Source organism: Tenrec ecaudatus, chromosome 10 (genome assembly GCF_050624435.1).
Source record: "Tenrec ecaudatus isolate mTenEca1 chromosome 10, mTenEca1.hap1, whole genome shotgun sequence".
Lineage (NCBI taxonomy): Eukaryota > Metazoa > Chordata > Mammalia > Afrosoricida > Tenrecidae > Tenrec > Tenrec ecaudatus.
In genome coordinates this window covers 61,523,871-61,550,168 of record NC_134539.1, presented here as the reverse complement: position 1 = coordinate 61,550,168, position 26,298 = coordinate 61,523,871, and the positions used below count along the sequence as shown (strand labels likewise).

General features: G+C 46.6%; 1 protein-coding gene across 13 annotated transcripts in view; it reads left to right on the top strand.

Annotated features, from left to right (window-relative positions):
* DENND1A (DENN domain containing 1A) overlaps window positions 1–26,298 on the top strand; it is a 598,491-nt gene that overhangs the window by 379,751 nt on the left and 192,442 nt on the right. For all 13 annotated transcript variants that reach the window (XM_075560476.1, XM_075560471.1, XM_075560469.1 and 10 more), the window contains one exon: window positions 20,516–20,617. In XM_075560476.1, coding sequence (XP_075416591.1) covers window positions 20,516–20,617 — 102 coding nt within the window. The remainder of the gene's footprint in view (window positions 1–20,515; window positions 20,618–26,298) is intronic.

Genomic DNA, 26,298 nt, shown 5'->3' with positions numbered 1-26,298 from the left:
CCACCGGGCGGTTTCAGTCTGTGGTTCATGGGGAGAATTGTGGCAAGACGGGAGAGGCACACGAGGGAACAAACAGGTGCGTTCTGAGTGCTCACCCTGTGCCAGACCCCGTGCTCGGCAGGTGCCTTGCCCGTTTGCACTTGTGAGCATCCTCAGTCTCGCCGCAGAGTCGAAGCTATTGCACTTGCAGATGGGAAGGCTAAGGCTCAAAGAGGTGAAGTAATTTGTGTCCAGTCCCTCAGCTGCACAGCCTTGTCAGACCTGGAAGCCTCTCCTGACCCCTCCCTGATTCCTGCAGGCAGGTGGGTTATACATACCCCTTTGCTTCCCAGTGGGCCCCCTGCCAGGCTGTGAGGACTATGGTAAGCTGAAAGGGGTGGAGGGCTCAGCTCAGGCAGCCTCACATTCCTTGTGAAAAGAGATCTCCTGGTACCTTGTCATCGGGTCAGGTGACTTAGCCCCTCACCAAGACTCGATTTTCTCATCTTCAAAATTAAATTGAAGTTAGTGGTGCTGTGTGGTAAGCATTGCCTGCTACCCTCATGGTCTGTGGTGCAAACCCACCAGCCACTCCACAGGAGCACAATGAGGCTGTCTCCACCCATACAGATGTACAGGCTCAGAAACCCTTTGCAGGGTCGCTGTTAGTTGCAGCTCACCTGGTGTCAGTGGGTGTGGGTTTGGGTTTGGAGGGGTATCTTTCTCAGCTATGACAATGAACTGATCGCATGGTGGTGAAGAGCTTTTGAGAAGTACCCTCTCAAACAGTAGTCTTTATAGTTATCAGTATAAAAATAAGAGGCAAAGTTTAGATCCGTTAAAATGTGGAAATTATGTAAAAGAAAACAAGTCCTGGGACTGTAGCTTTGTTTTCCTGGACTTCCCTTAGCTTGCTATCTGTACAAGGCAAGATCATCACACATTATATGGTGTCACGTCGTTCGCATCCTTTGAGTCTGCTTCCGTAGGTTCTGAAGATGGCCCTGGATTGAGCTGGAGAGGTTTCCCTTGGAAGCTGTCCCCTCTTTCCAATGGCACCTGCTTTTAAAATGACTGTGACCCTAAGTGCCACTTAACCTAATGTTAGAACCAGCTAATATAAAACCATTTACAGCTCTAGTAGTAATTTATGGAATCAAAGGAACTTCTAGCTGATTGAAGTATCTCTTGCAGACTGTCCATTTTCAGTCTAATTTGTTGTGACTGTATCCCTCTCTTGTGAGATGCGAAGACGCTCTGTTACGGATTAGGAAGTTTGAGTCATTTAAGAGGAAGAATCCCAGTAGAAAATGTGAAACCGTTATTGAGGCTTTTGTTTCCCAATTTTCTTATCATCACTTAGCCAGTCATTATGTCTAGGTTCCTTTTAGCAGTGTTGAAACTGACGTCAAAGAAAGATTAAAGTTTGTAAATTGTTAGCTAAGACAAGCTCCAACGAATCAAGTTCCCGCCAGACCTAGGTGAGGAGCAGCGTGTGCGAGAGACCGTAGAGTAGACTGGAAAAGGCTTTGGGCTCTGAAGTCAGAATCAAGTTCAGATTCCAGCTCCACCACTTCCTCTTGTTGCTTTTAGGTGCCCTTGGGTGGTTGTGACAGGTAGCAAGCCAAACAAACGCTGCCCATCCTTTCTGCGTCATCCTCCTAATTGTGATGTGTGAGCCCATGGTTGCAGCCACTGTGCCAATCCGTCTCATTGGGGGTCTGCCTCTTGTTGGCTGCCCCTCCACTTTCTAAGCATGGCGTCCTTCTCCAGGGACTGCTTTCCCCTGATAACACTCCCGAAAGATATATGACGACGTCTCCTCAGCCTCATTTCCAAGGAGCGTTCTGATGACTGCCCTTCTTTCCAGACAAATTTATTTGTTTTTTGGCCAGTTCGTCATACTTTTAATGTGTTTGCCAACACCCTAATTCAAATGCACATATCTGCCTCCTACTTGAAATAAGTTCCTTTGTTTAAAGGCGGAATCTGCCTGGCAGAGGGCCTGAGTTACAGCCCCACAGAGTTTGACCACTGTGTGCAAAACTTATTACACTATCCTCTTAAAAGATGTCAAAATGCCTTATTAATATACCAACCACTTACTGAAGGCTTACTGATGTGTATGTGCCTGTGTGGTATAAACAATCTGTGCTCTGCTACAAGCAATAAGATTAGCAGTTTGAGTCTACCTAGCAGAGTCACCCAAGAGAAGGCCCGGCGATCTGCCTTCCTGAGATTGCAGGCTTTAAAGCCCCGCGGAAGACAGTTCTAGTCTGACACACGCGGGGTCACCGGGAGTCACGCTCACCTCGGCTGCAGCAGGCTGGGTTCTGCTGTGTGTTTTTGTTTGTTTTGGTTTTTCCCCTGGCACTTTAGTCATAGAATTTCTCATTGTCGCTACTTTCAGCATGGTCTCCACTTTGCAGACAGAGATGTTAAGGCACTAGTTTGAGCTCCAGACTTTATTTGTGAAATAGGTAGATTGCCTGCATTGTAGGACTTTGTAGGGAGGAGTAAGTGAGAAAATACATGGAAGTAGCCAAATGGGTATCTGCCGATGGTGAATACCAAGTAGGTGGAAATGATTGGCACTATTTTATGGGTGTGCTCATTGCCCCTTACCATCCAGTCTATTCCAACTCCTGACCCCATAGAATGGAGCAGAGCTGTCCCATAGGGTGGCCAAGGTTGTACATCTTTCTCCCTCAGTGTCAGAGCTGGTGGGTTTGAATCACCGTTTTTTCAGTTTATAACCCAGTGCTTTGGCCCCTGTACCAGCAGGGCATTTTTTATATAGGTACAGAACTAATACATTCCTTTTTAAAAATCTAAAAGACTAACTCTGCCCTCTTCTCCAGCCTGTTTTGTTTTTTGATGGTTAGATTTTTTTTCTGAACTGCTATCAGTTTACAGGCACTTTTCACTGAGCACAGCCACATGGGGCGGCGACTTCTTTTCATAAACTCCTTGTGAGTGATTTAAGGGCGAGCCCTGGCGGGAGCTCCAAGGCCAACAGCGCGATGATTGAAGAGCGGTACCCTTGGCCTAGTCAAATCCCACTTGGCATCCGGGCACATGTGGTTTTGTTTAACACCATGCTCCACTGTCTCATAGTGTGGGTTTGTGACCATCGGGCATTTGTTGTTGATAGGTGAGGTCATCACAGTAGGGGTGTTTGTCAACCAAATTAAACTTCCTCTTAATGACCTAAAATAATTGATTCGGAAGGCCTCGAAATGGGCCACAGCGGAGTGTAGGCAAGCTGAAACCTCGCCTTTTCTGCACGAATTACTGTGGTGGCAGTGGTGGTGGTGGTTGGTGGTTTGTTTTGTTGCCGTTGGTTGGAGCTAAAAGGAACTGTTGGGACCCTACACTTTGTGCACCTTAGGCAAGTCACCAGGCTTCCTTGACTCTGTGCCTCAACATGCCCCCACACAAATCAAAGCAAATTCCTTCAAGGGGTGACCATTCAGAATCACATGGCTAAAGCCCCCTGCATATTAGACGATTCTCACTCAATGGTAATTGTGTTTAATGAAGTCTTTTCAATATGCACGTTTTAGGTGGAGAACTCAATGGTAATTATGTACAAAGTAGTCAAACTGTGTAATGTAGTAATCATAATCCACCTCCACCCCTCCCCATCCCCGCTCAACTGATTTCTCTGTAAACTGCTTTCTGTATTAAAGATGAACCTTCATGGACAAAAGCAGGATTGAAATTGGAGTTTACAAACCTCTAGTTACATCGTGTTTGATTCTTGACTGATTTCAAAGTGAATTTAAAGTTTGAACATTTCCCATTTATACCACCTAGGCTACAAGAGGGGGTGGGGGTGGGGGTGTTATTTGCCCACTGGATGCTGACAGCATTGTCCCAAGTTTAGATGCTTACAGGTAAATAATGGCCTGTGATGCTGTGGTCAGGAACAGAAACATTGGCTGAAGGCTTGAAGTGTGGTCAACAGTGGCATGACAGTTGTGTTTGTGGTTGGGAGTTATCAGCATCCCAAGAGTAGCTTATGTACCCTGCCTAAAATCCTTCCCTTGATAAACCCAAATCACTGACAGAAGCTATACCCTGCAGACTGGGGCTACCCAGACTCTTGGATGCTCCCTTTGACAAATACAGTCTTAAACCAGTGCAGAAGGAGCCAAGGTCTTGTACGAGCCAATGGTGGTAAATTTATATCCTTCCTCTTCAGCATTAGATGGCAAATGACTCAAACTGACCAAATGAGTTAAATTATGAAGCTTGATAAGTACATATGCGCATTATCCATCCCTAGCTTCAGGAAAGGAAAAAAAACAAGAAAGAAAGAAAGAAAAAGATAGCTAGGATTTTGGAAGTCATCCCAATTTTTAAAAATAAGAGAATTTGGACATTTTGGCATATGGGGTTTTTTAAATGAAATTTCATGGAACTGAAAACAGTCAATTTTAGGTTTCCAAAAATTGTTTTGATTTTCATTGGTATAAATTTGCTGCACATGGTTTTAGGGAAGTTCTGAGAGATACATTTGGGACTTTAGGGTTGCTGTGTGTGTGTGTGTGTGTGTGTGTGTGTGTGTAGATTTGTGATTTATTTTTAAAACATGATTTTTTTTCCTCCCCCAAGTCAGAGTCTAAATCTCAGGAGACCAGGGATGGACAGTTTCCATGTCTTGGGACAGTGTCCAGTAATGACATGGTTAAGCACTGCCAAACCCTTAGACTGTGGCTGAATTGTTGAGCCTCATTTCAGCACCTTTTGGACACTGCACTACAGATTGCTTTTCCCCCATCTCGGAGCTTGGAATCCCAAGGCCAAGTGATGGGGGCCATTCTATTAGCAGCAGCTGCTGGTGACAAGCACTGTGAGAGTCACCTGTCTAGGGTCAGGCTTATTGCACATCAAGGTTTGGCAGTGTCGAAAGAACAGGGAGATGCCCAGGAGGGGGCTCTAGGCCACCTGCTGTGTGGGGATCAAAGGGTTGAAAGGTCAGAGGACACAGCTCCCTTAACCATATCTGTCTGTGAAATAGCTATTTCAGATTGTAAATCTGGGCAATTTCATTAAGTCCTCCTGGCTGCTACTGGGGCAGGGAATCATAAAAGTTTATCTCTTCTGCCTTTCCTGCTGCCGGCAGCCAGGTTGATACAGTCTCTGCAAGATGGGGCCATCTTTATTAAGTCTTTCCCAGAATGATTGCTACAGCCTTAATGAAGCCTTTGGAAAATTGGACCTCATCTTTTGGACATTTTCTAAAGAAAGGGCGGGTGGGGGTTGGAGTGAGGGTAGAGAGCCACACAAATCATTTAATAGGTTTTCAGTTTATGGTAGCATTTCTCTTTGGACAAGGAGGTCCCCAGAATATTGACCTATTGTGGACTGCTTGATGTGACATGCAAGAGAAGTGAACGTTCTCAAAGCCACTGCTTAGTAAGTACGCAGTCCCTGTTCTGACCCCAGAGCCCTCTTTGCTGTGCAGCCCCAAGCAGCCTCACAGACACGACTTCCCACCGGCAGACCTGGGTGCGTTTGAGGCCCGTCTCCTAAGTATGGCTTTCCAAATATTTATTCTAGGCCTTGAAGTTGTTAGAGACCTGTAAGGCTCCTTGGCTCTTGGACAAGACCAGTCAGAGGGTTGGCTGCCCACTTTCTGTCCACGTGATTAAGACCCCCTGTAGTTTGTTTGAAAAGTTCAGAGATTTTCACAGCGAAGGTGTCATTTCTGAAATGTAAAGTGTCCCTTTTCACCAGGAGATAAGTTCACTCTGATTAAGTCCATAATTCTCACTAAGCCATGTTTATGGGGGCAATAAACAACGTTTCAACGTGCTTGTTAAATTGGGTCTCCAACCTCTCCTCTCTTTAAAAATTGACATTTCAAATAAAAGGCAGGTGGAGACGGGACCCTGGATTTTCGGTGCTTGGTGGTGAATGAATGATGGCAAGTGGCAGTTCCGTCGAAGGAACGAGGTCCTATTTGATGAGTAAGTGACCCCAGACCATTCCGGGACCTGCGCATCAACATCCTCTTATGCCCCCATTGAAACCCTTAAATTCAAGTACCATTGTTTCAGATCTTGGACGGATGATATTTTTGAGCTCCTACCAGAAGCAATTCATTCATTACTTAGCATTCCACATCAAGTCTGTACTCTGGTAATGGTAGCCTTATTTGTCAGAAGAAGTTAGACCCAGAAATGTTAAGTAACTTATCCAGAGTCACACAGCCAGAGCAAAATCAAACCTGGTCATTCCATTGTAGGAAATGTTTCAGTAAATAGCAAAGAAAAGCGGGGTCCCGGCACTGCTTTCAGGATCTGTCTGCAATGTTATTTCTAGTACTACGTTCATTTTTATCCACAGAGGGCACTAAAGTGACAATGACTTGGCCATTGTCCTCAGCACTTGCTAAGTACCAGCTCTGACCCGGAAAACAGAAGGGGCTACACAGAGGACAAAGAGGGACCGGCTTTGGGATCAGACAGCCCTGCATCCAAATCCCTGTTCCATAATTACCCAAGGGGCTGGAGTGAGGTGCTTCACTAGTTGAAGCTTCAGTTTGCTCTCTTATAAATTGGGAATAATCCTATTGCACAAGGTTCTGCAGGAGATCAGATGAAGTAAGATAAATTTAGCTACAGTATATTTAAAAACTCTTCCCCTCTTTATAGATTGTAGTGGTAAGTGTTATTATAATAAATGTTAATAAAATAGGGTTGGGAACATTATTTTGAGAGAAAAATGCAGGCGCACATGAAATAGAAACAAAGCCAAACAAGTCATCATTAAGGACCAAAGTAATGTGCTGCGCACTGGACTTGGCTGAAGATGGCGGCTGCAGAGTGAGAGTGATCAGAAAGACAAGTCTTAGGGGACGGCAAGAATCGGGGGTCTGGCTGCTTCCGCGCCATGCTACCCATCTTCCCAGCTGTGCTGTCCTGGCCCCTCTCGTGGTCCCACTGTGTTCAGCTTTCACGTGTGAGGAAAACTTGAGTCTCCCACAGTAAGGAGAGTGCTTCAGTGCGAGGCAAAACACGATTGGAGTTATAGGTATAGATGGGCTCCCGTTTCCATTCCGGAGGGCAGAGTGGAATTCCAGCTGACTGAGTGCAGCAGTGAAGGTTACCAGGAGAGCTGGTAAGACCGAGCTCCTAAAGGGAGCCAGCTGGCATTGACTGAGCCCTGCATTATGGCTGGCTTTGAATGAAACACCTACTCTAGTGTCTGCCTTGTCTTCTTAGCAACCTTGAAGCTAGACTTCAGTCTTCCATCACACAGACAGAAAGCGTCCACCGAAGGAGGCTGAGTGCCATGTGTAAAGTGGCCCAGCTCATGCTTGAAAGAGCCAGGACACGAGCCCTGGGGCTCTGCTCCTGAGCTCAGCACCACCTGGGGAAGACGCTTGCTCACAGGTGGGGAGGAGCTTGGGGAAGCTCCATGGGAACAGAGCTGGTCCAGCAGAGTGAGATCTCTCCCACCCTGCTGTAACACAGTACTGAGCCCTGTACTGTCCGTGCCTTCCTACAAGGATGTGGGAGCTCTAGAGATTATATGTTGTCTCTTAATTCCATTTTCTGTGTCTTTATAACATAGCATAAAGTTGATAGGAGTAGACAGATGGATGACAGAATGACTGAACACATGACTAAATGAATGAATGAATGAATGACCAATGAATGGATTGCCAGGAAAGGAGCCACTGAAGAAATACCCCTTTTGTTGAGGAGGGTTGGGAAAAAATGCCTGGGCTTGTTAATGATAGTGCTTATTACCTTGTGAGGATTTGGCCTGACCTGTGAGGTACTAGCACCACTTCCCTCCCCGTCAAACTTCTGTTTCTGTTTAAAGCACGCTGGGAAATTCCAGCGGTGTTTTGAGGGGTCCTCTGAACTGTCGGGCTTAGATTTTTAATTTTGTGGAGCAGGAAGGAGCAAATCAATGACTCCTGGCTCCAAAGGAAAGCCACTGCGTTTATCAACTGCTTGGCAGTTCAGTGACCTTTGGGGCCTTAGGAAGGGAAGGAAAATGTCACTCTTTCCTCTGGTGTATCGGAGATTTCAGGAGGGAATAAAGAATTTAGTAGAAGACCTGAGTCCTTGCCGTTCCTCTTCCTGCCCTCTCCACTCTCTTTTTTCTCTTTCCCTTCCCTCCTTGGAGGCCGCCGGCTTCCCATGCTGCTCTTTGTTGTATGCTCATAGATATGCGCATGCATTTGAGCACATTTTATATCCGCTTTATAGTGCAAAGAACACTGGCTCCTGGAACCCAGAGTCAAATCTTTCCTCTAACATGCACCAATTGTAAGGACATGGTCCCAAATTAATCTCTTGGACCTCAGTTTCCTCACCCAGCATATGATTATAATACTCCATAGGAAACTCTCTTCTTAATGGAGTGTGGATCAGGCCTCAAGCTACTTACAGGCTGGCATGATCAAATATGTGCTTCACATAACGGCTAGGACATTACAGTTGCTCAACAACATTGGTTGCCTGGAACAAAGCAGCTGAACAGATAATGGGAAGCATTAGGTAGTGCGGCAGTATTGGTGTCAGAATTGGGTTCCATGTTTAGCACCGCTGCTTCTTGACTGTCTAACTGCGGACAAATTAGCTTACCTTTCTAACCCTCCACGTGCTTCTCCCTCCACTGAGGTGTTGTGAGAATCGGAGTAGGCAGTACATCTCGAGGGTTGGGCCACAGGAAGAATCCAGTAACTAAATGTTGTGAGTGTCAGCAAGGCGGCAGATGCCGAGTAGGTCACCCAGGGCCTGGCCCCTCCAGGTCTTCTATGAGGTTAGCTGTGGCTGAACCAGTCATGACACCACAGAGGGATAGCTAGAGTGAATAGTAATAGGAAAAAGTCACTTAGCATGAAGTTTTTATTAACTATGAAGGTGTCATTTTTGGCTTGATTTTAACTATATACTCTAGCTCCCTTTTGAGATTGTTTTTTTAAAAAATGCCAGGGAGTCATCTTTGAGAGGACGCATGACATAATGTCAGGAGCCACGGGAGTTGTGCCTCTCTTACAGAGGGATGAATGTACACCGGGCCTGTGTTGGGCCAGTGCGAAGCACTTTGTGGCATGAGAATGCTCTGTTTCAAGAGGATACTGTGCCCTCTTGAAGCAGGAGGTCAAGCTAGACCCAGTGCCTTTGCTTGGCCTCAGTTGCTGTCTTGGGTGCTGCACCCAGTGCTGACTTGCCCCTAGGAGTCTGTACTCTGTGGTCTTGAGGCCCACAGCAGCACTCTGAGCAGATAGTAACACGGTCACACGCGGGCTTGAAATAAATGTTCATTTGTTGCTCTCCCCCACCCCCCGAATTCTCCTATAACCGTATTGTCAAAGAAGTATAGTTCCATTTTATAGCTGGAAAAACGGAGGCTCAACTAGATTAAATAACTTGTCTGGGTCCAGTGACATGGAATTGAATGAGATCAAATCCAAACCCAACCAATCTGCCTCCTGCCCTTGCACCGTCCAGCCCCTCCCCACAGCAAGCTGACCAGGGGCTGCAGACGTCTCTCCAAAGGTGCCAAGGAGTGTTACTGCTCTGCTTGTCACTGGGCAGGGCAGACTGAGGAAGCAGTCTGTATGTGTCTTGGGGAGTCTCCCACTGCCAACATAGTTCCCTTTGCTACTGTGAGCAGTTTTCTAGATTGAATCCTTTTGATTCATATACATGGTACTGTATTAACTTTGTTTCTGTAGTAATAATGGTTCATACCCATGCTTGGTATGAGTCAGACACTACCCTAAGCACGTTAGGATGCCCACAGTAACCTATTCACCTGCCATAGCAGTCTGATGAAGGCAGCATCATTTGCCTTTTTGTAAGTTGTTCGTTGAAGTATGAATTTCATCGGGAAAAGTGCCTCCTTCCTCACTGTATAGCTGATGAGTGGTACAATCCATGGATACAGCATGTGACCCCCACCCACATCGAGCCAGAGTGTCACCGCCCCCAGAGGACCCTCTTCCTTCCAGCCTCAGCCTCTCTCTGACCCAAGAGTAACGGCTCTCTTCAGTGTCAGGGCCACTTATCTCTCTGTACAGAGGAGGACACTGAGCCACGAGGAGTTTAGCGAGTTTTTCCATGGTGACACAGGTGTAGCCGGCAAAGTTGACGCGGGCTCCAGCGGCGTGGCCTCAGAGACTGTTCCTATCCCTGAGACATTGCCAAGAAAAGAAGAGTGGGCTGGAGGGCATTCAAATGTTAGTTGCACAAAGTCCCAATGTTGTTGGCGGTGGTGCCATCGAGTCAGTTCGGACTCATAGCGACCCATGTACCACAGAACGGAACATCGCCCAGTCTTGCACCGCCCTCACGGTGTGGCTGTGTTTGTGCCCACTAACAAGACAGACTGACACAGTAACTGCAACAACAGGCTGAAAAGCATGATCGGACAACCTTATTAGTTTCTACCTTTGGTACAAACCTTGTTTAAATCCGTCCTGCCTTAGAATGCTCATCCAGTTTGCGGACATAACTTTCAGGTTGCGAGAACAGAAACTCACTTTCAGCAGCTCCACATGTGACCTCCCTTGCTACACGTCAGCTACTGCACTGGCTGCTGTATAGACGAGAACAACGAGACACCAAAGGAAAAGAACTTGTGCCCAGGTTACCACAGTGGCAGATGCAGGGCTTGAATCTGACAGTCTTGCTCCCAAGCTCCTGCTCTTAGCCACTGTCTTACCTGCTGTCTTATTTCCGCCTCAACTGTGAACTAACCTAAACTAATTAATCCGGATAATTTTACATGATTGTTACCATTTTCATCATCATTGTTCATCCCAGAGCACATGCTCACACAGGCTTGGATCTGACCACGTGGGCTTACACTGACATCTGCTGCCAGGCCGGCCTCCTCTAGACCGGGTTCAGCCGCTAGCTAACGTCGCATTCCTACTCCAGCTAGTGTCATCTGCATCAGGCACAGTGCTGGGCCCTGTGGTGCAGAACCAACAAGACACGCCCCGGTCCTGATGATGTTCCCAGTGTAAGGACAACAGAATAGTCACTGAATGCTGCCTCCGTTACTCGGCACTGAACCCCGGCAGTCACCGGCACTGTCTGTTGGCTGTTCTTTCCTCCAGACAAACCCGTGATTTCCTCATGCAGGCCCAGCCAGAACTCTTGCTCTTCACTCTTTGGCCTGATTCTGAGTCCCTCCTCTGGCTCCAGGCAGCTCCATCCCTTCCCTGGACAGACAGAATTGCCTCCACCTGAGCAAGGTTGGCAGTGGGGGCTGTTGTGGCTGCAACAGTGTTGTCAACTTTAGAAAGTAAAGCTCAACAAAACCCCCTTGGCTAGTGGGCATACCCCCCAAAGTAGAGGAATTCTCAGGTGGCCCCATCTGCATAAGGGAGTATATCTGAATTCTAGGGGGGATGCATTTTATGTTTGCCTAGCATAACACCGACTCAAAAATGCAGTTGGGCAGGAAAATGCCAGGCTAGGCAGAAAGGAAGAAGAAGGGAAAGCGGTCAAAGTGACAAGGAGTCAAAGACCCCTGGGGTGAAGGCCCTAAGAGAGAAGACTTTGTCATCTGCCAATCATTTTACCATCTCTCATGAATCATTGCTGCGTTTGTGGTCCGCTATACTCTCGTTCTGTGTCCTGGACAGATCATTAATATGTTTATCAACTTCACTGAGGTGAAATTTAAGTACAATAAATGACCCATTGAAAATGTATAATTCAATGAATTTTGCCAGTTTTATGCACTCATGAATCCACAGCCACAAGTAAGATAGAGAATATTTCCATCCCTTTCAAAATATTTCTATTTAAAAACACTTATGCATTGTACTTTTCATGGGCCATGCACTACTATAAATACTTTTAAAATTAAAGCACTTCACCCTTACAGCAATCTTGTGGGATGGGTGTGTGTGTGTGTGTGTGTGTGTGTGTGTGTGTGTGACCCTCAGTTGATGAAGGGAGCGGAGGCGCAGAGAGAGCAAGATACTTTCCCAAGCTTGCATGGCTGATGAGTGATGGAAATGGGAAAGGCTGGGCTCCAGATCTGTACTTTTCATCTCTGGCCTCTGCTGCCTCCCCCTCCCTCCTTCCCTCTTTCCCTCCTTCCTTCCTTCCTTCCTTTCTTCCTTCCTTCCTTCCTTCCTTCCTTCCTTCCTTCCTTCCTTCCTTCCTTCCTTCCTTCCTTCCTTCCTAGCACCTACCTCATATTGGAGTAGGAGCTGAAAGGACAGAGATCTGACTTCTGGGCTCAAGAGATTCACAGCCTGGGGAAAGGAGAGTGAGACCTGTCTAAGTAACTATAGATTGACATGGTACTCTGGTTGAGTGACTAAACCACCACAGAGGATCACAGGAAATGGAAAACTTCCTGCTGTCTCAGCTTTCGGCTGTGAGGTTAGCTGGGCGTTGACTAGTTCTAGGTGGAATCATTGGGGGGGATGGGGAGGTACTGGCAGACAAGAGAGCCATCTTTGTTGAATGTCTATGATTTGATGCTCTCAAAATCAGACTAAAGCTTGTACATATATCAGCTCACCTGAGCCTCACAACTCGATAAGGTAGGGCAATGTTATGATCCCCATTTTACAGAAGAAGAAATGGAAGATTTATGAGATTCAAATGCCTCAGGCACTTCACCTGGTGTGGGGCCAGCTGAAGGTGAAGCATCTATTTAGACTCAGCTTACCTGCTCTCCGCATTTGAATTTCGGTGTTGGTGAGGAACAGTGACTATATACCATGGACTGTCAAAAGAAGGAACAAATCTGTCTTGGAAAAAGTACAGCCAGAATGTTCCTTAGAAGCAAGGATGGAGAGATTTTGTCTAGCTTAATTTGGACATGTTATAAGGAGAGACCATTCCCCGGCGAAAGGAAAATGATGATTGTGAGAGTGTCGCAGGACTGGGCCAAGTTTTCACTTATACTGGGAGCCGATGCTACAGCATCCCATAACAACCCCATCTCTGCTGCCCGCCATCATCTCCCACACGGATTCCCTTCACTACCTGGAAGGCAAGGGTCAGGCAAAAAAAATTTAAGGCATTTTTGATGAACAATATTTATGGGAAGATGCCATTTTGTGTGTTTCTCTGTGCAAAAAATGCCATTTGGAAAGCCGGTGTGCATGTCAGTCCACCACCACCACCACCCCCCACTTCATTCTGAGAAAAGCCTATAGAGTCTGGTGGGGGGAGGGTTTGCAGCTGGCAGGAGCTTTGGCATATGTTGTAACTAAAAAGAGAGTGAATGTGTTGGTGGGACAAGCTACCGGAGAGCTGTCTCGGTGTGCTTCGGTACTAGTGAGTGTTTTAATTGGGTAGGGTTTTTGGAGGACTATTTTGACATCTGCTCGTGTCTTTGCTGATTTTTCTTCACTTCGAGTAGGAAACACAAGCTGTGGATAAAATGACTTTAAAATAATTGGAAGTAAAGATATCTCTCTCAAAGTTGAATTTGAGAGGGATACTTTTTTTAAGAAGTGGAAACTAAATTCCACTTCTAGGAATCCATCCTAAAGTACAAAGCAACATGCCTATAATAATAATTTGGGGGGAATGTGTGTGTGTGTGTGTAAGTTTGCCCTATAAATTAGATTTCCTACGTAACAGTTCATGCACACGTTGTTCTGTGAGATTGGTTCTCATCCCCACAATGCCTCAGCCCTCTCCCCATTTCCACCCTGCCTGCTCTTTTTCCTCCATCCCATTTCCCTGCCCCTCCTTGCCGTCTCATCTTTGCTTCTGTGTAAGTGTTGACTGGTCATGCTTGTACAGTTGATGATTTAAAGCAGTGCATTCCTCACAGGTGCTATGGGTTCTTTTTCTCCAGGCCAGTCTGCTCGTTGGCTAACTATGACATCAGCATGTCTTAGCTCTAGGTTAGAAGGTTATTGTGGGTCTCCCAGCAGTCCAGCAAATCTGACTTATTTAATGAATTTGAGTTTTGATAAGCATTCTCCTCCTAACTGGGACTCCTTTGTATCCTTGGTCAGCAGGTTTAGTAGTAGTAGCCAGTTCATCTGATCTTAAGCTAGAGAGGCTGTGGACTAATTTCTTCCTTGAGCCTTTGATTTCTTTCACCTCTGCTCAAGGTGGTAAGAAGCCAATAGTTATATCTTAGATAGCCTTTTTGAAGCTTTATATATATCTATATAATTTTGGAAATGTCGATGGTAACATATGTACAAATGTGTTTAATATACCATTGAATGGTGGATTGTTATAAGATTTGTAAGAGCCCCCCTAATAAAATTATATATATATATATAGGTTATATATGTATGTATATATTAAACCTTTGTATTGTGATTTAGGTGAAGATAAGATCATGAGTTTTACATTTATCCACATTTTGCTTCAACTCATCCATTTCAATCCACCTCAATGTACCATTGCTTATCGCACTTCCTCCCAGTGTTCTTGTGTTCCATTTCTCCTTCTTTCTTATCTCTCTGACCTAAAACACTGTCCTTTTGACCTTCAATGGTTACTTATTCTAATAACAGGGTGAGTTCATTTCTATGCCTGGAGGGTGATAAGGGCCAGATTCTTGGGGGTTCCACTCTCACCTGACCAGGAAGCCTGTTTTTTTTTATGTCTGAGTTCTGTGGTATATTTTTCACTCACTCTAATGTGACCCTTTACAGAGCAAATGGCAGAGGTAGCTGGGCACCATCTAGGTCCTTTGGTTTCAAGACCCACTCCAGATGCTGCTCACCAAAGTAGGATGTAGAACATTATAGACTGATTTTTTTAACTGGAACCTAACAATCAACAAAAGGGGACTTGTTTACCTTTGTTTCTCTGAAGTGGAACCTTTTTTGTGATTAAAATTATGTTTACAAAGCTTTTAATGCAGTGGAGCATTGCCTATATTATATCCCTGCTGGGGGCGGGGGTGGGGGGAAGCAGAAAGTAACATTAAGATTTAGATTCAGAATTATACAGCACAACATCTCCTTGCTGGAGCATACCGTGATAGAGGACAATACTAGGGACACACAGTCGGAGTTAGTCCAGTCGGAACCCCCTACAGCGGGGTGAACCAAGAAGGGAACATAACAGAAGAGCAACGAGCGCAAAGCCAAGCCACAAGGCCCCTGAGGAGCCCCCCAAAATAGATGTCAGGCTAGGAGGGCCAGTTCCCAGAACCCTTAGGACCAGTGGGGAGATAGTCATAAAGTTAAGCAGACAGACCTGAAATGATATATGCTTTTTGGGTTTTGCTAGTTATTTCATTTTATTTTCTCTTTTTATTCAATTGCTTGTCTCCATTATTGTTGGTTTGCCTGCCTATATAAGATAGGCATGGGAAGCAAGCTCGAGGAGAAAACAATGGGACTGATGGTTCCAGACAGATTTCGGAGGGGTTACGCAGGGGAGGCAGGGGAAGGGAGCGGTGAGCAAACAATGCCAAATGTAGGGGAACAACTAGAGAATTAAAGTCAACAATGAGGAGGATGTAGAGATCCTGGTGGTACTGGAGCAACAGCAATCTCACTGAGAGGAATTACTAAGAGGCAGAAGAAAGATAAGTGTGATGGTGGGGCAGGAGGAAGGAAAAAAGAACCAGAGGAAAGATCTAGGAAGCAATGCTATGGATGGAGGTATAAACATAGGTGTGTACATATGTAAATACATTAATTCATAAAAATAGAGCTATTGGCATATGTACATATATTTATATGGCAATACATTAGGGTAGTGGATGGACTTTGGACTCAAGCCCTGTCTCAATGCAAGAGCACTTTGTTTTAACAACCTCGAATTCCGTGATGCTCACCCTCCCAGCATGATCGCTGAAGACAAAATGGGTGTATAAGCAAATGTGCAAAAAAGCTGATGGTGCCCAGCTATCAAAAGATACAACATCTGAGGTCTTAAAAGCTTGAACTTAAACTAGCGGCTGTATCGCAGAGAAGCAACAACTCACATGGAAGAAGCACACCAGCAGGCATCAGAAGACCCCAAACAAACAAAACATATTGTTGAGAATAAGTGGGGTTGGAGCAGAGACCCAAAACCTATCTGTAGTCAATGGAACATCCCCCCCACAGAAGGTTCATAAGGAAGGGAAGGGTCAACCAGGGTGCAATATAGCACCAATGAAACACAATATTCCTCCGGTTCCTTGAGGCTTCCTCCCTCCCCACTATCGTGACCCCAGTCCTGCCTTTCACTGAAAACTAGACCAAAGCATGTACACAGGTTCAATAAGAGCTCAGGACACATGGAATCCAGGTCAGATAAACCCCTCAGGAATAGAATTGGGAGTAGTGATATGGGGGGGGCTGAGGGAAATAATTGACATATAACCATACACCGCCCCCCCCCCCGCCAAAATTCTGAGATGAACAACAGAAACCGTGAGAAAGGGGAGACAGTGGTTGGTGTAAGAAATGAAAATTATAATTTATAATTTATCATGAGGGTGGGGGAAAAAGAGGAGCTGATCCCAAGGGCTGAAATAGAAAGTAAATGTTTAGAAAATAATGATGGCAACATATGTGCAAATATGCTTGATACAACTGATATATGGATTGTTATAAGAGCTGTAAGAGCCCCCAGTAAAATAATCTTTAAAAAAGAAAAAAGAATTATATATAGTGTGTACCTAGAATTTTTTGTGATACAAAGTGAAAGTGTGGTTTTGTGCCAGGAAAAGCAGGCCCTGGGACTGTGCAACTGCACGCTGTACCTGGGCACTTGTTCTGTGTACTTGGCTTTCAGGGTAAGCTCAGAAAGGAGTCCCGGCGTGGTACAAATGGTTAACACACTCGGCGCTAACAAAACGATCAGAGGTTCTGGTATACCTACAAGTGCCTCAGAAGAAAAGCCTGGCAACCGACTTCTGCAGAGCCTGCCATTGGACACCGAATCTAACGGAATCCGCTTCAACGCTGGTGCCTGTAGGGAGGGCCCATTACTCAGAGTCAGCTTGATGGCAGCTGGGATTGGTTCTTCAGAAAAAGGCTCTAGAGTCCAAACTAGATACAGAAGTCAGCTCTGCTGCCACTCACAAGCAGTGACTTTGGGCACTTTTGGACTTTGCCGAGCTTCGGTTTCCCCATCTGTAGCTGAAGATACCAGTATCTCTCAGCATTGTTAGGCTTCATTGAGAAGATGCTTAGGTACAGCTTCCTTCTCCATCAGTAACTCCCACCCTCTGCACACCCCTGGTCTGAGTTTGGTGGGTGTTTCTTCATCTCTGTTTCCTTGTGCCTGTCAGGGATAGAGCCCCATCCGGCCAAGCCGGCTTGTAATTCTTTCTTTGGGAACACTAAGCTTCAGGAAGGCCCTTGGCTCAGTGCCAGCCCTTTTGGGAGAGTCTTGCCACCAGGAGGGCAGTATTATGCTAGAAGAGGAAATTGTGCCGGCCCAGCTCTTGCCTGGAGCCTGGTGCTTGAACGTTGTGGTTACTAAGGGGACCCTGGCCTGCTAAATCAGAAAAAGGAGCCAGGGGTTTTGTTTTGTCCCTCCCGGCAACCCCCCCTCCCCCCTCTATTTTTCAGCTTGTTGCCAGTGTTTGAAAAGTAAACACTCCACACAGCTTAACCAGCAAGTCCTGCAGCCAGTAGTGGGAAGAAATCAAAAGCCTATTCCAGCCCCGCTGCAGAGGGCCCCCAAGGTCTGGGCTGTGCTGCAGCGGCCCCACTGGGAATAGAAACCACCCCAATTCTGGTCCCCCACCCTGATGCCTCCCGCCCACTTCTGTCAGGAGCTCTTTGGAAGGTCAGCCAGGGCCCCCAGCTCAGTCCTCCAGGACAAGAGTTCTTGGCCGAGCTGTCATGCCCCTCGTGGCTCCTTCTCCAGTGAGGCCGTGCCACAGCCTTTGAAGTGAGAGCCCAGAAGCTACCAAGTGGGGGCTAGAAGGGTTTTGGTCCTCCAGCCATTGCCACTGCAGCTTCTCCAGCGGTCTGTGGCTGTGCCTGTTATGAAAGTTCAAATCGGAGCAGTAATAATGATAGCTACCGTGGTTGGGCGCCGTGTATGTGTTATCGCTAAGCCTCTTGGCCGCCAAGAGTAGCCTGGGGTAAAGGCAGGCACCATCAGCATTTCCATTTTACTGCTGATGAGGTCCACCTGTAGCCACATAATCCTGGCTGTCTCCTCCATCTCAGCCTGTTTCTCTTTCTCAAAACGGGGATGGTGAGACCTCGCCTCCCGCTACATCAAGGCGACGACAGGATCTGTGTGAAAGGGCTGTGTGCACTCCGCCATGCAAAAGGTGGCTGTCGCTGCCAATTTTCTCACGTCCAGCTAGCATGCTGATTGATAGCATTTAACCTGTTAGAGCCTAGACAGTTCCCTTGTCTTTTATGAGTCTTGACCGTCCCTGAGGATTGAGCTTGGTTGAGCAAAAGTGTTGTAACACACTGCTGTTCCTGTTAGGTTCACCTCCCTGCCCGCACCACCCTCACACCCACCCCTCCTCCGTGCCGTCACCGAATCAGCACACCTCATTTCTCGCTGACCTTCTGCTTTACCAACATGAAGTCCTTTTCCAGGGACTGGACCTCCTGATGATCCAGATGCAGAGTCTCACCATCCTCATGTGTAAGGGACATTTCCCTTACCAGACATTTCTTCGTTCTCTGTCAGATTGCTGTTAGCTTATAAATGATGAATCTGTTCATGTGAGCATTGGGTTTGAGATGGGAGCATGGGTGCAGGAGTAGGCAGTCTTGCCCTTCCTCTGGGGCTCTCAGCCCAGGAGTAAGCACTTAGGGAAAGTCCACACTTTGATTGATAGATTTGTGGAGTCACTCCCAGTGGCCTGGAAAAGTGAATAGCCGGAGTTGGAGGCTTCTGGTCATGTTAAGTGGATGGAAAGATTCCAGCCTTCTGGCTGCCTGGGAGCATGGCTCTTCCATTCAGCTGGGAGAAATCTCAAAGTCTATCTTTGGGCCCAAGTTCTCTTCTAGAGGCTGGGGTTTGAGAGGGAGCGCATGCCCCTCAGGATTAGTGAGCTTACCACACACCAGGCATTTTGCCCAAGGCTGGTTATTGCGCAGAGGTGAGCCGAGCTGAGGACAGCCCATGGGAGGAGACAGGAACACAAAGGGGACAGTGGGCACAGAGGACAGGGTTATGAGGGGCTGGTCAGTTTCCTTCAGGAAGCCTGATGATGAGGCCAGTCGTGGGTTACCTCACACCTGACTTCACCTCGCTGTTCCAGGTAAATAAAATGAGAGCCAGAATGTACACTTTGCAGGGTTATGATACGAGTTGAGTGAATGAAGTTTGTAAAGCTCCAGGAAAGCCCCCACCCAAAGCCAGGTCCTTGTCATTGTGCTCCGCTTTCAGCCAACTTGAGCTTCAGCACCTGCCAGGATGCCCAGCTGTATGTCTAGTTTGTAGGACGTGCAGCCTCTGTGATGCTCTTAGGTGAATTAAGAAAAGCCCTCTCCTTTCCCCTCTCTGGACCGATGGCACTCAGCAAGCATGCTGGTTAGCATGTTTCAGCCCTAACTTCCCCGGCTGGGAATCTTCCGTGCACGCATGTGCAGCAGACACATGCAGCATCTCTGAGGGTAACTGAAAATGAAATTGCCCCTTATGTATAAGGCAGCAATATGCTGCATATGATCCCTGTTGCCCTGGTATCATATGCCATGTCACGTTCACAGGTGGCCCCATTTGGACAGTACATTACAGCATATTTCTACTTCAGCAGAACAAAGTAAAGACGGGTTCTAAAGTTCATGGTGCGCTAGGAGGGTCGCCTGAGACTGGGGTGGATGGGTAGATGGAAGAGTGGAAATAAATGGGTCTGGCAGTGGGCAAATCATATTGAAACTCCAAACCTCAGGATCCACATAGTCTGGAGACACTTGTCTCCCAGTCAGGAGACACTTGTTTTTCCGTCTCCACATCCCTTCATCCTCTCCTCTCCTCAGCAAGCCTGAATACCTGCTGGGTGTGAGCTTCCCTTCTTCCACTGAACTCTGCCAATGGAGTAAGGGTTTGTGATCAGAAGCTCTGAGCCATTATTAGGTAGGTTTCTGTGGAACATTGAGCCATATGGAATAAGTAGGTCCTGCCTAGTTAACACTTAAAAAAAAAAAACAAGGAAAACAGCCCTAGGCTGTACACCATACTCTACACCCAGGGCTGGCAAGGGATGACCCGAGACAGGCAAGTCGCTCTGGGTATCTGAAAGGGGGAGATGGAAGGCTGCTGCCGTGAGACCCTGCTCATGGAGCTGGGTTCTTGGGGCCGGGGCTTTAGACCTTTACGCTTCAGCTGCTGCTTTAAAAGGGAAAAAGAAAATCCAGGGGAAAGAATCAATCCAGTTGGGGTGTGAAGCGGTCACTCCCATCCTGGGGCATGTGCCCTAGCTTCTGTGAGCCCGTCTTCTCTCTGGGGACTTGGGATGACCAGACGAACTCACAGAAGAGGTAAGCGAGCTATTAACTGGAGCCACCTAGGGATAAGCCTTTGTCAATTGTCACCTTTCTTCCTGGTCCCCCTTCCACGAGAGGAAGCTGGGGGATATTCCTATGCTTCCAGGACTTTCCCTTCTGAATTGTTTTTTCTCCACCTTGCAGAGAGTCAGACACATGGCCTTGGATGACGTTGTGATCCTGAATGTGGACACCAACACACTGGAGACCCCCTTCGATGACCTCCAGAGTCTCCCGAATGATGTGGTGGGTAACTGGCGTGTGATGGTCTGAGCCCCGTGAGCCCCCGCAATGGACATGGGAATGACTTTGGTGGGTGAGGGGAGGCGAGAGAGCTGCACTTTTCCTGTGCCTCAGATCGGCAGTCAGCTCTCTGTTCCATCTGGGAGCCTGGTTTGTGTAGAAAGTGCGGAAGTGCTTGACTTCTTGAGCTGTGTTATGGTCGTCGAACTTGCGTCTAAAAGCCTGTGATCCCAGGGTCAGAGCGGACCCCTCGTTTACTGGGAGCTTGAGGGTCTGGCCATCCCTGTCCAAGATATTGCACTCTCCAGGATGGACAGCGTCCTGTGTGTGGTGCCAGGGAGGTGGGAAGGGAGGGGTGTCGGTATGAGCCGTCTGGCAACCTGAACTGGAAGTGCTCTCCTGGACCTTCATCAAACAAAGCCATTTTCCTCCTTAGCAGCTTATCTGCTGCCAGCGCTTTGAATGTAGCTCTTTGAGCCCCACATCTCTCTTGTACCTCAGATGGAGACACAGTGTGGCCTCTGCGTAACAAAAAGTCATCATCAGCCACACTCGCCACTCTTAACATCTGGCAACACCTGCCAGGCTCATGTGCTGCTCAGAGCTGCTCCTGGAACAGCTGTTTGAAGTCGGTCCTTGTCTGCCACAGGGTCGGCGTCCACAGGGAAGTGGAGTCTTGATATTTCTGCATTGGTCTCCATGGTTCTTCAGCTGGAAGAGCTGTGATGTTAGTCTGACTTGTACACCGACAAGAGACCATGCTCCTGCCCTGTGGGTCTAGTCCAGCAGCTGTGTCTTGGCATGGCGCTGGCTTTACCTGATGGGCACTGGCCCTCCATTCCTGCTGGGAGCCCCTGGGAGATTTTTTTTTTTTTTAAGAATAGCTTGCAACGTGGTTTAAAAGCCCTCTGCTTAGTGCGGCTGACATTTTGGGGATCTCACTTGTGTTCTACAAAGATGTGCTCCTATTGATAATGTAGCCAGGCCACAGCTTCATTCATTCCATCGCCCTGTACTGGGCACTGTGCTAAGCTCTTATCACTGACCTCTCACTTACTCTTTTTTTTCCCTTTTTAAACATTTTATTAGGGACTCATACAACTCTTATGACAATCCATACATACACCACCTCTCACTTAGTCTTTATGCCAAGGTGAGGAAGGTATTCCCTGCCTCCTTCCCCCACCGCAGCTCCCACTTTAACCCCAGAGCTACAAAGAGGTAGAGGACCCAGACCTGTTGCCTTCTCCAAAGGCCTTCTACGTTCAGGAGCTCATTCCGTGAAGGCAGAACCCTATGGAGTGGGTTTTCGCTCCCTTTTGCGGAGAGTGTGTGCCTAGCTGCTAAAATCACAGGGCCAGGAAGAGACAGGGCTGAGCTTGCAATCCCAGGGTGGATGGCTGTTCCTCTCTGCACACTGCCTGCCTCTGCAACGAGAGAACTAGGAGAGACCAAGTCACAGACCACTGAGAGTGTGCCACGAAGCATATCAAGGCACAGTACTCGGGATCTTATGGCCTCCTGTCTATACTTCTTGTTACCTTGTTTCAGGGGATCTGAGGTGCCCACAATTGTCCCTTTCAGTGGGAAAGCTCTTCCTTTAAGTCACGGCGATTCAACAGCAGCTAAACAACCAAACCAAGTCTCCGGTATAGACCATGAGTGTGGGAGGTGAACCTGAGGCACATCAAGTACAAGGAAGGGCCAGGGAGCCCCAGGCAGCTCAGGATACAGGATAGAAATCAGGAGAAGAACCAGTAACAGCTGGTCCCGTCGGCATGCCATGTTCCAACCCTCCGCTGGGCACTGGGCAGCTGAGTTGAACCAGATCCATCCTCACCTTCAGAGAGCACATCCCAGGAGGGGATCCGACCTGTGAATGACACCAACATGACAGTATGGAATAACAGGGGCCACAAAGGAGGCAGACGCCTAGCACAGCAGGGCCCAGAGGAAGGAGTGACAAAGTGTTGGTGGCAGTGGAGGCTTCCTGAGGACGGGCACATCTGGATGCTCTTTCAGTGAGAACTGAGGTGGCCTCTGGGCACCAGAGTAAATTCTCACAAGTCATTTTCTTTCTCAGTTCAAAAGAGGAGTAACCAGACCTGTGGTCAGGATCGTTTTGAGGATAAATGAGAGACTGTTGTTGTTGTTGTTTTTAGGTGCCATCAACTCAGTCTGTGTCCCATATAGATGCCTGGTGACAGAGTGGAGTAGAATTCCCCCAAAGGATGAGGGTATTTTAGGCTGTAATCTTTACAGAAGCAGATTGCAGCTGCGCACTTAACCAAAACGTTGCATACCGACCTTGCTGTTAGCTCAGTTCAATGAATGATACCTGAATTTGTTAAGAAAAATTCTCCTTCATCTTACTGGTAGGGTTGGGAGGCAATTAATCCCTCCACTCCCTGACTGTCCTCAACCTGTGCTGCAGGGGGCTCCTGTTTGCAAGCTGGTGTTGTCACAGGGTTGAGAATGTTCCACAGCAGTGGTTTCCAGCATGAGGCTTAGGGATCCCAAAGATAGGAGTGGGGAGCGCATGTGGGCCCTGCGATGCTGGTTGTGTTTCAATAGAATTATGTAGGGTTTGATTTCTTAAGGCTTCATGAACTATCAGATCTCTAGAGGAGGAATCATATTTCGGTCACCTCTGTGTACTTTACGCTTGGCACAGAGCCTGCTTTTAGCCAGATCAACAGGACCACCGTGGACCTCCGCCCCTCAGCAGGACAACCGTCCTCTTTCCAAAGCTGCCTGTTTACTCCCTGTGACCTATATTCCCTCTCATTCCTTTCTCAAGTTCACATCCTCTTCTCCATCCCTCCTGAACAGTACCCAGGTGAAGCCCTTGTCTCTGTCCTGCAATATTGCCAGCAGCCTCTCAGCTAGGTCTTCCAACTCTAGGCTCTCCCCTTTAGCTCTTTTTCCTTACAGTGGCCCTTTGTAAAGTATAAATGTAACTCATTTTCTTAAAATCACTCTGGCAATTAACATTATTTTTCTTTAAAACAAAAAGCAAAACCTTCTAAAGAACCCCCCCCAAAAAAAAAGTCCTCCTATCACTCATATTGCCTAGATATTAGAGGCAAATTCCTTTTGTTGGCTTTGGGATCAAGCAGACCGTTGCTTGGGTGCTAGCTGCTTCACCTACAAACTGCCATCTTGGGCAAAATACTCGTACACTCTGGAACGTAGTCGTCGCATACACTCACTACCTTCAAGTCGGTTCCAACTTATGGTGACCTCATAGGACAGAATTGAACTGCCCCTGTGGGTTTCCAAAACTGTAACACTTCATGGGAGCAGAAAGTCCCATCTTTCCCCATGGAGCAGCTAGTGGTTTCAAACTGCTGACCTTGAGACCAGCAGCCTATAGGATGTTGTTGTAAAAGCTAATATATATTACACACACACACACACACACACACACACTGTATATACTCATGTATAAGCTGAGTTTTTCAGCACATTTCTAATGCGGTTTTTGTGGTAAAATTAGGTGCCTCGGCTGATATTTGGGTCGGCTTATACTTGAGTATATACGGTAATGCATAAAAGCATAGATCCTGTGAGCACTACTAACCCCAAACCCACAGCTACGGAGTAAATTGATTATAGTGACCCTACAGGCAGAGCAGAACTGCTACTTAGAGTTTGTGAGACTGTAGACCTTTAAGGCAAGCAGACAGCCTCATCTTTCTCCCATAGAACAATCCGTGGCTTTGAACTGCCAGTATTATGGTTAGCTGCCCGACCCCTCTCTCAGGTCTATTTGACCGTGCCTTTCTGTGTCTCACAGCCCCTCGTGTTACTTGGATCATTGTGCTTATCACTGTGCTTTATGGCACACATCTGGCTTTCCCTTTAACTGTGAGTTCTTTGAGGGCAGGAATCAAGGGTTTTTTCTGTTTCTCTTGGTTCTGTTTTTTTTTTCTTTTCTTTTTATTTAAATAAATCATTTTATTGGGGGCTCGTACAACTCTTACAACAATCCATCCATCTATTGTGTCAAGCACATTTGTGCATGTGTTGCCATCATCATTTTCAAAGCATTTTCTTTCTACTTGAGCCCCTTGGTTCAAGCTCCTCGGTTTTTCTCTTACCTCCTCTTCCCTCCCTAATCAAGTTTTATTCACCTTTGTCCCTTAAGGATCTGGCAGCCACTGGATAGATGGATGGCCAATTGCAAGAGACATATGAACTATGTGTTTTTATTTGCTTGTTTTTCTTTTTTAAAAAAACAGTGTTGTTGGCATATAACTCACAAATCATACAGTTCAACAGTTCAATCACCTTAAGATTGAAGAGTTGTACAATCATCACCACAATCAATTTTAGAGGATTTTCTTCTTGTGCTCATTGCTATTAGCTTCCTCCCTCCTCCCCCCACGCCCCAATCTCCCCAGCTATGCCCCAGGGAATCACTAAACTATTTATTGTCTGTATAGATTTACCTATGGATTGGGTTACTTTGGTGGTTGAAATCTTGCATTAGATGGTATCCATGGTAGAAATTTTATTAAAAGATTCTTCCTGTGGTCATAATAGTGATGGAAAAAATGGCATTGGATTTATCCCCTCACTATTAGCAGTGAAGAAGTAGGACAAGTTTACAAAATAAACTGTTTTATAAAAACAAAAAACATTTAGACGGTGGGAAGGACAGGAGTATGATTCCTGAGAGAATGGACTCAAGTGAGGTGAGACCTAAAACTCTGGTTTTTCATGCTGAAAAATTTTCTGAATCTTGGTGACAGGAAGGGGATCCCTGGCAGAGCACAGTCTGAGGTGAGGGTTCAGAGATCTGAGTTTAGGTGGAAAATGGTTGAAATTTGTGTGTCAAAGTACCAGACAGGAAGCAGCAAAAGAGGTCCAGGAACTTGCATTCGATCCTCTTGATTAGTCTCCTGAAGGCTAATTTACCTATGTGTAGTGTAAAACTACAAAATGAACAATTCCCAGAGTTCACACAGTCCTGGGAATCCTTCAACTTCTGACCAGAGTAGAGGCCTCATTGAACACGCACCATCAGCAGAGACCCCGGAAGAGCCACCCATGCCTTGTTGTCAATACGTCTAAATTACCTCTACAGTGAAGTTTTGTTTTGTTGTTGTTTTAAGCTCTGCCCTAATCAAGCTTATAAATAGGCATGAAAAACAAACAAATAAATAAATAGGCTTGGAATGCTTAGAGGGCTTCAGGGGTACTGACAGTTTGTTGGGTGACTTTTGCTGATGGTGCTTTTTAAAAATCTGAGTGCTGGTTAGATGGGTAAGAAATTACCGAACTATTCATGATATATGAGCTATATGTGTGTATGGATATATGTTCAATTTCAATAAAAAGTAAAACTTTTTTCAAAGCCTTGATAGGATCAGCCCATTGCGGAATAGATTTAACCACTATCAATATCCTCTTTTTAAAAAGACAACAAAATTCAAATCTCAACATCAGCATCCATGGCATCCAACAAAATATCGTGAAAGTGCTAGACTTGTCAAGACTCAAGAGAGTGTGACCCATACCCACCAGAATCAGTCAGTGGAAATGGACAGATAATGGTGAAAATAGTAGACAAACCCCTTAAAACACCTGCTGTGAGGATTACAGATATGCTGACAGAGTTAACCTCCCTGGCGGTGGTCTAATTATGTCAGTCATTGTGTTAAGGGACTTCTCTGCAG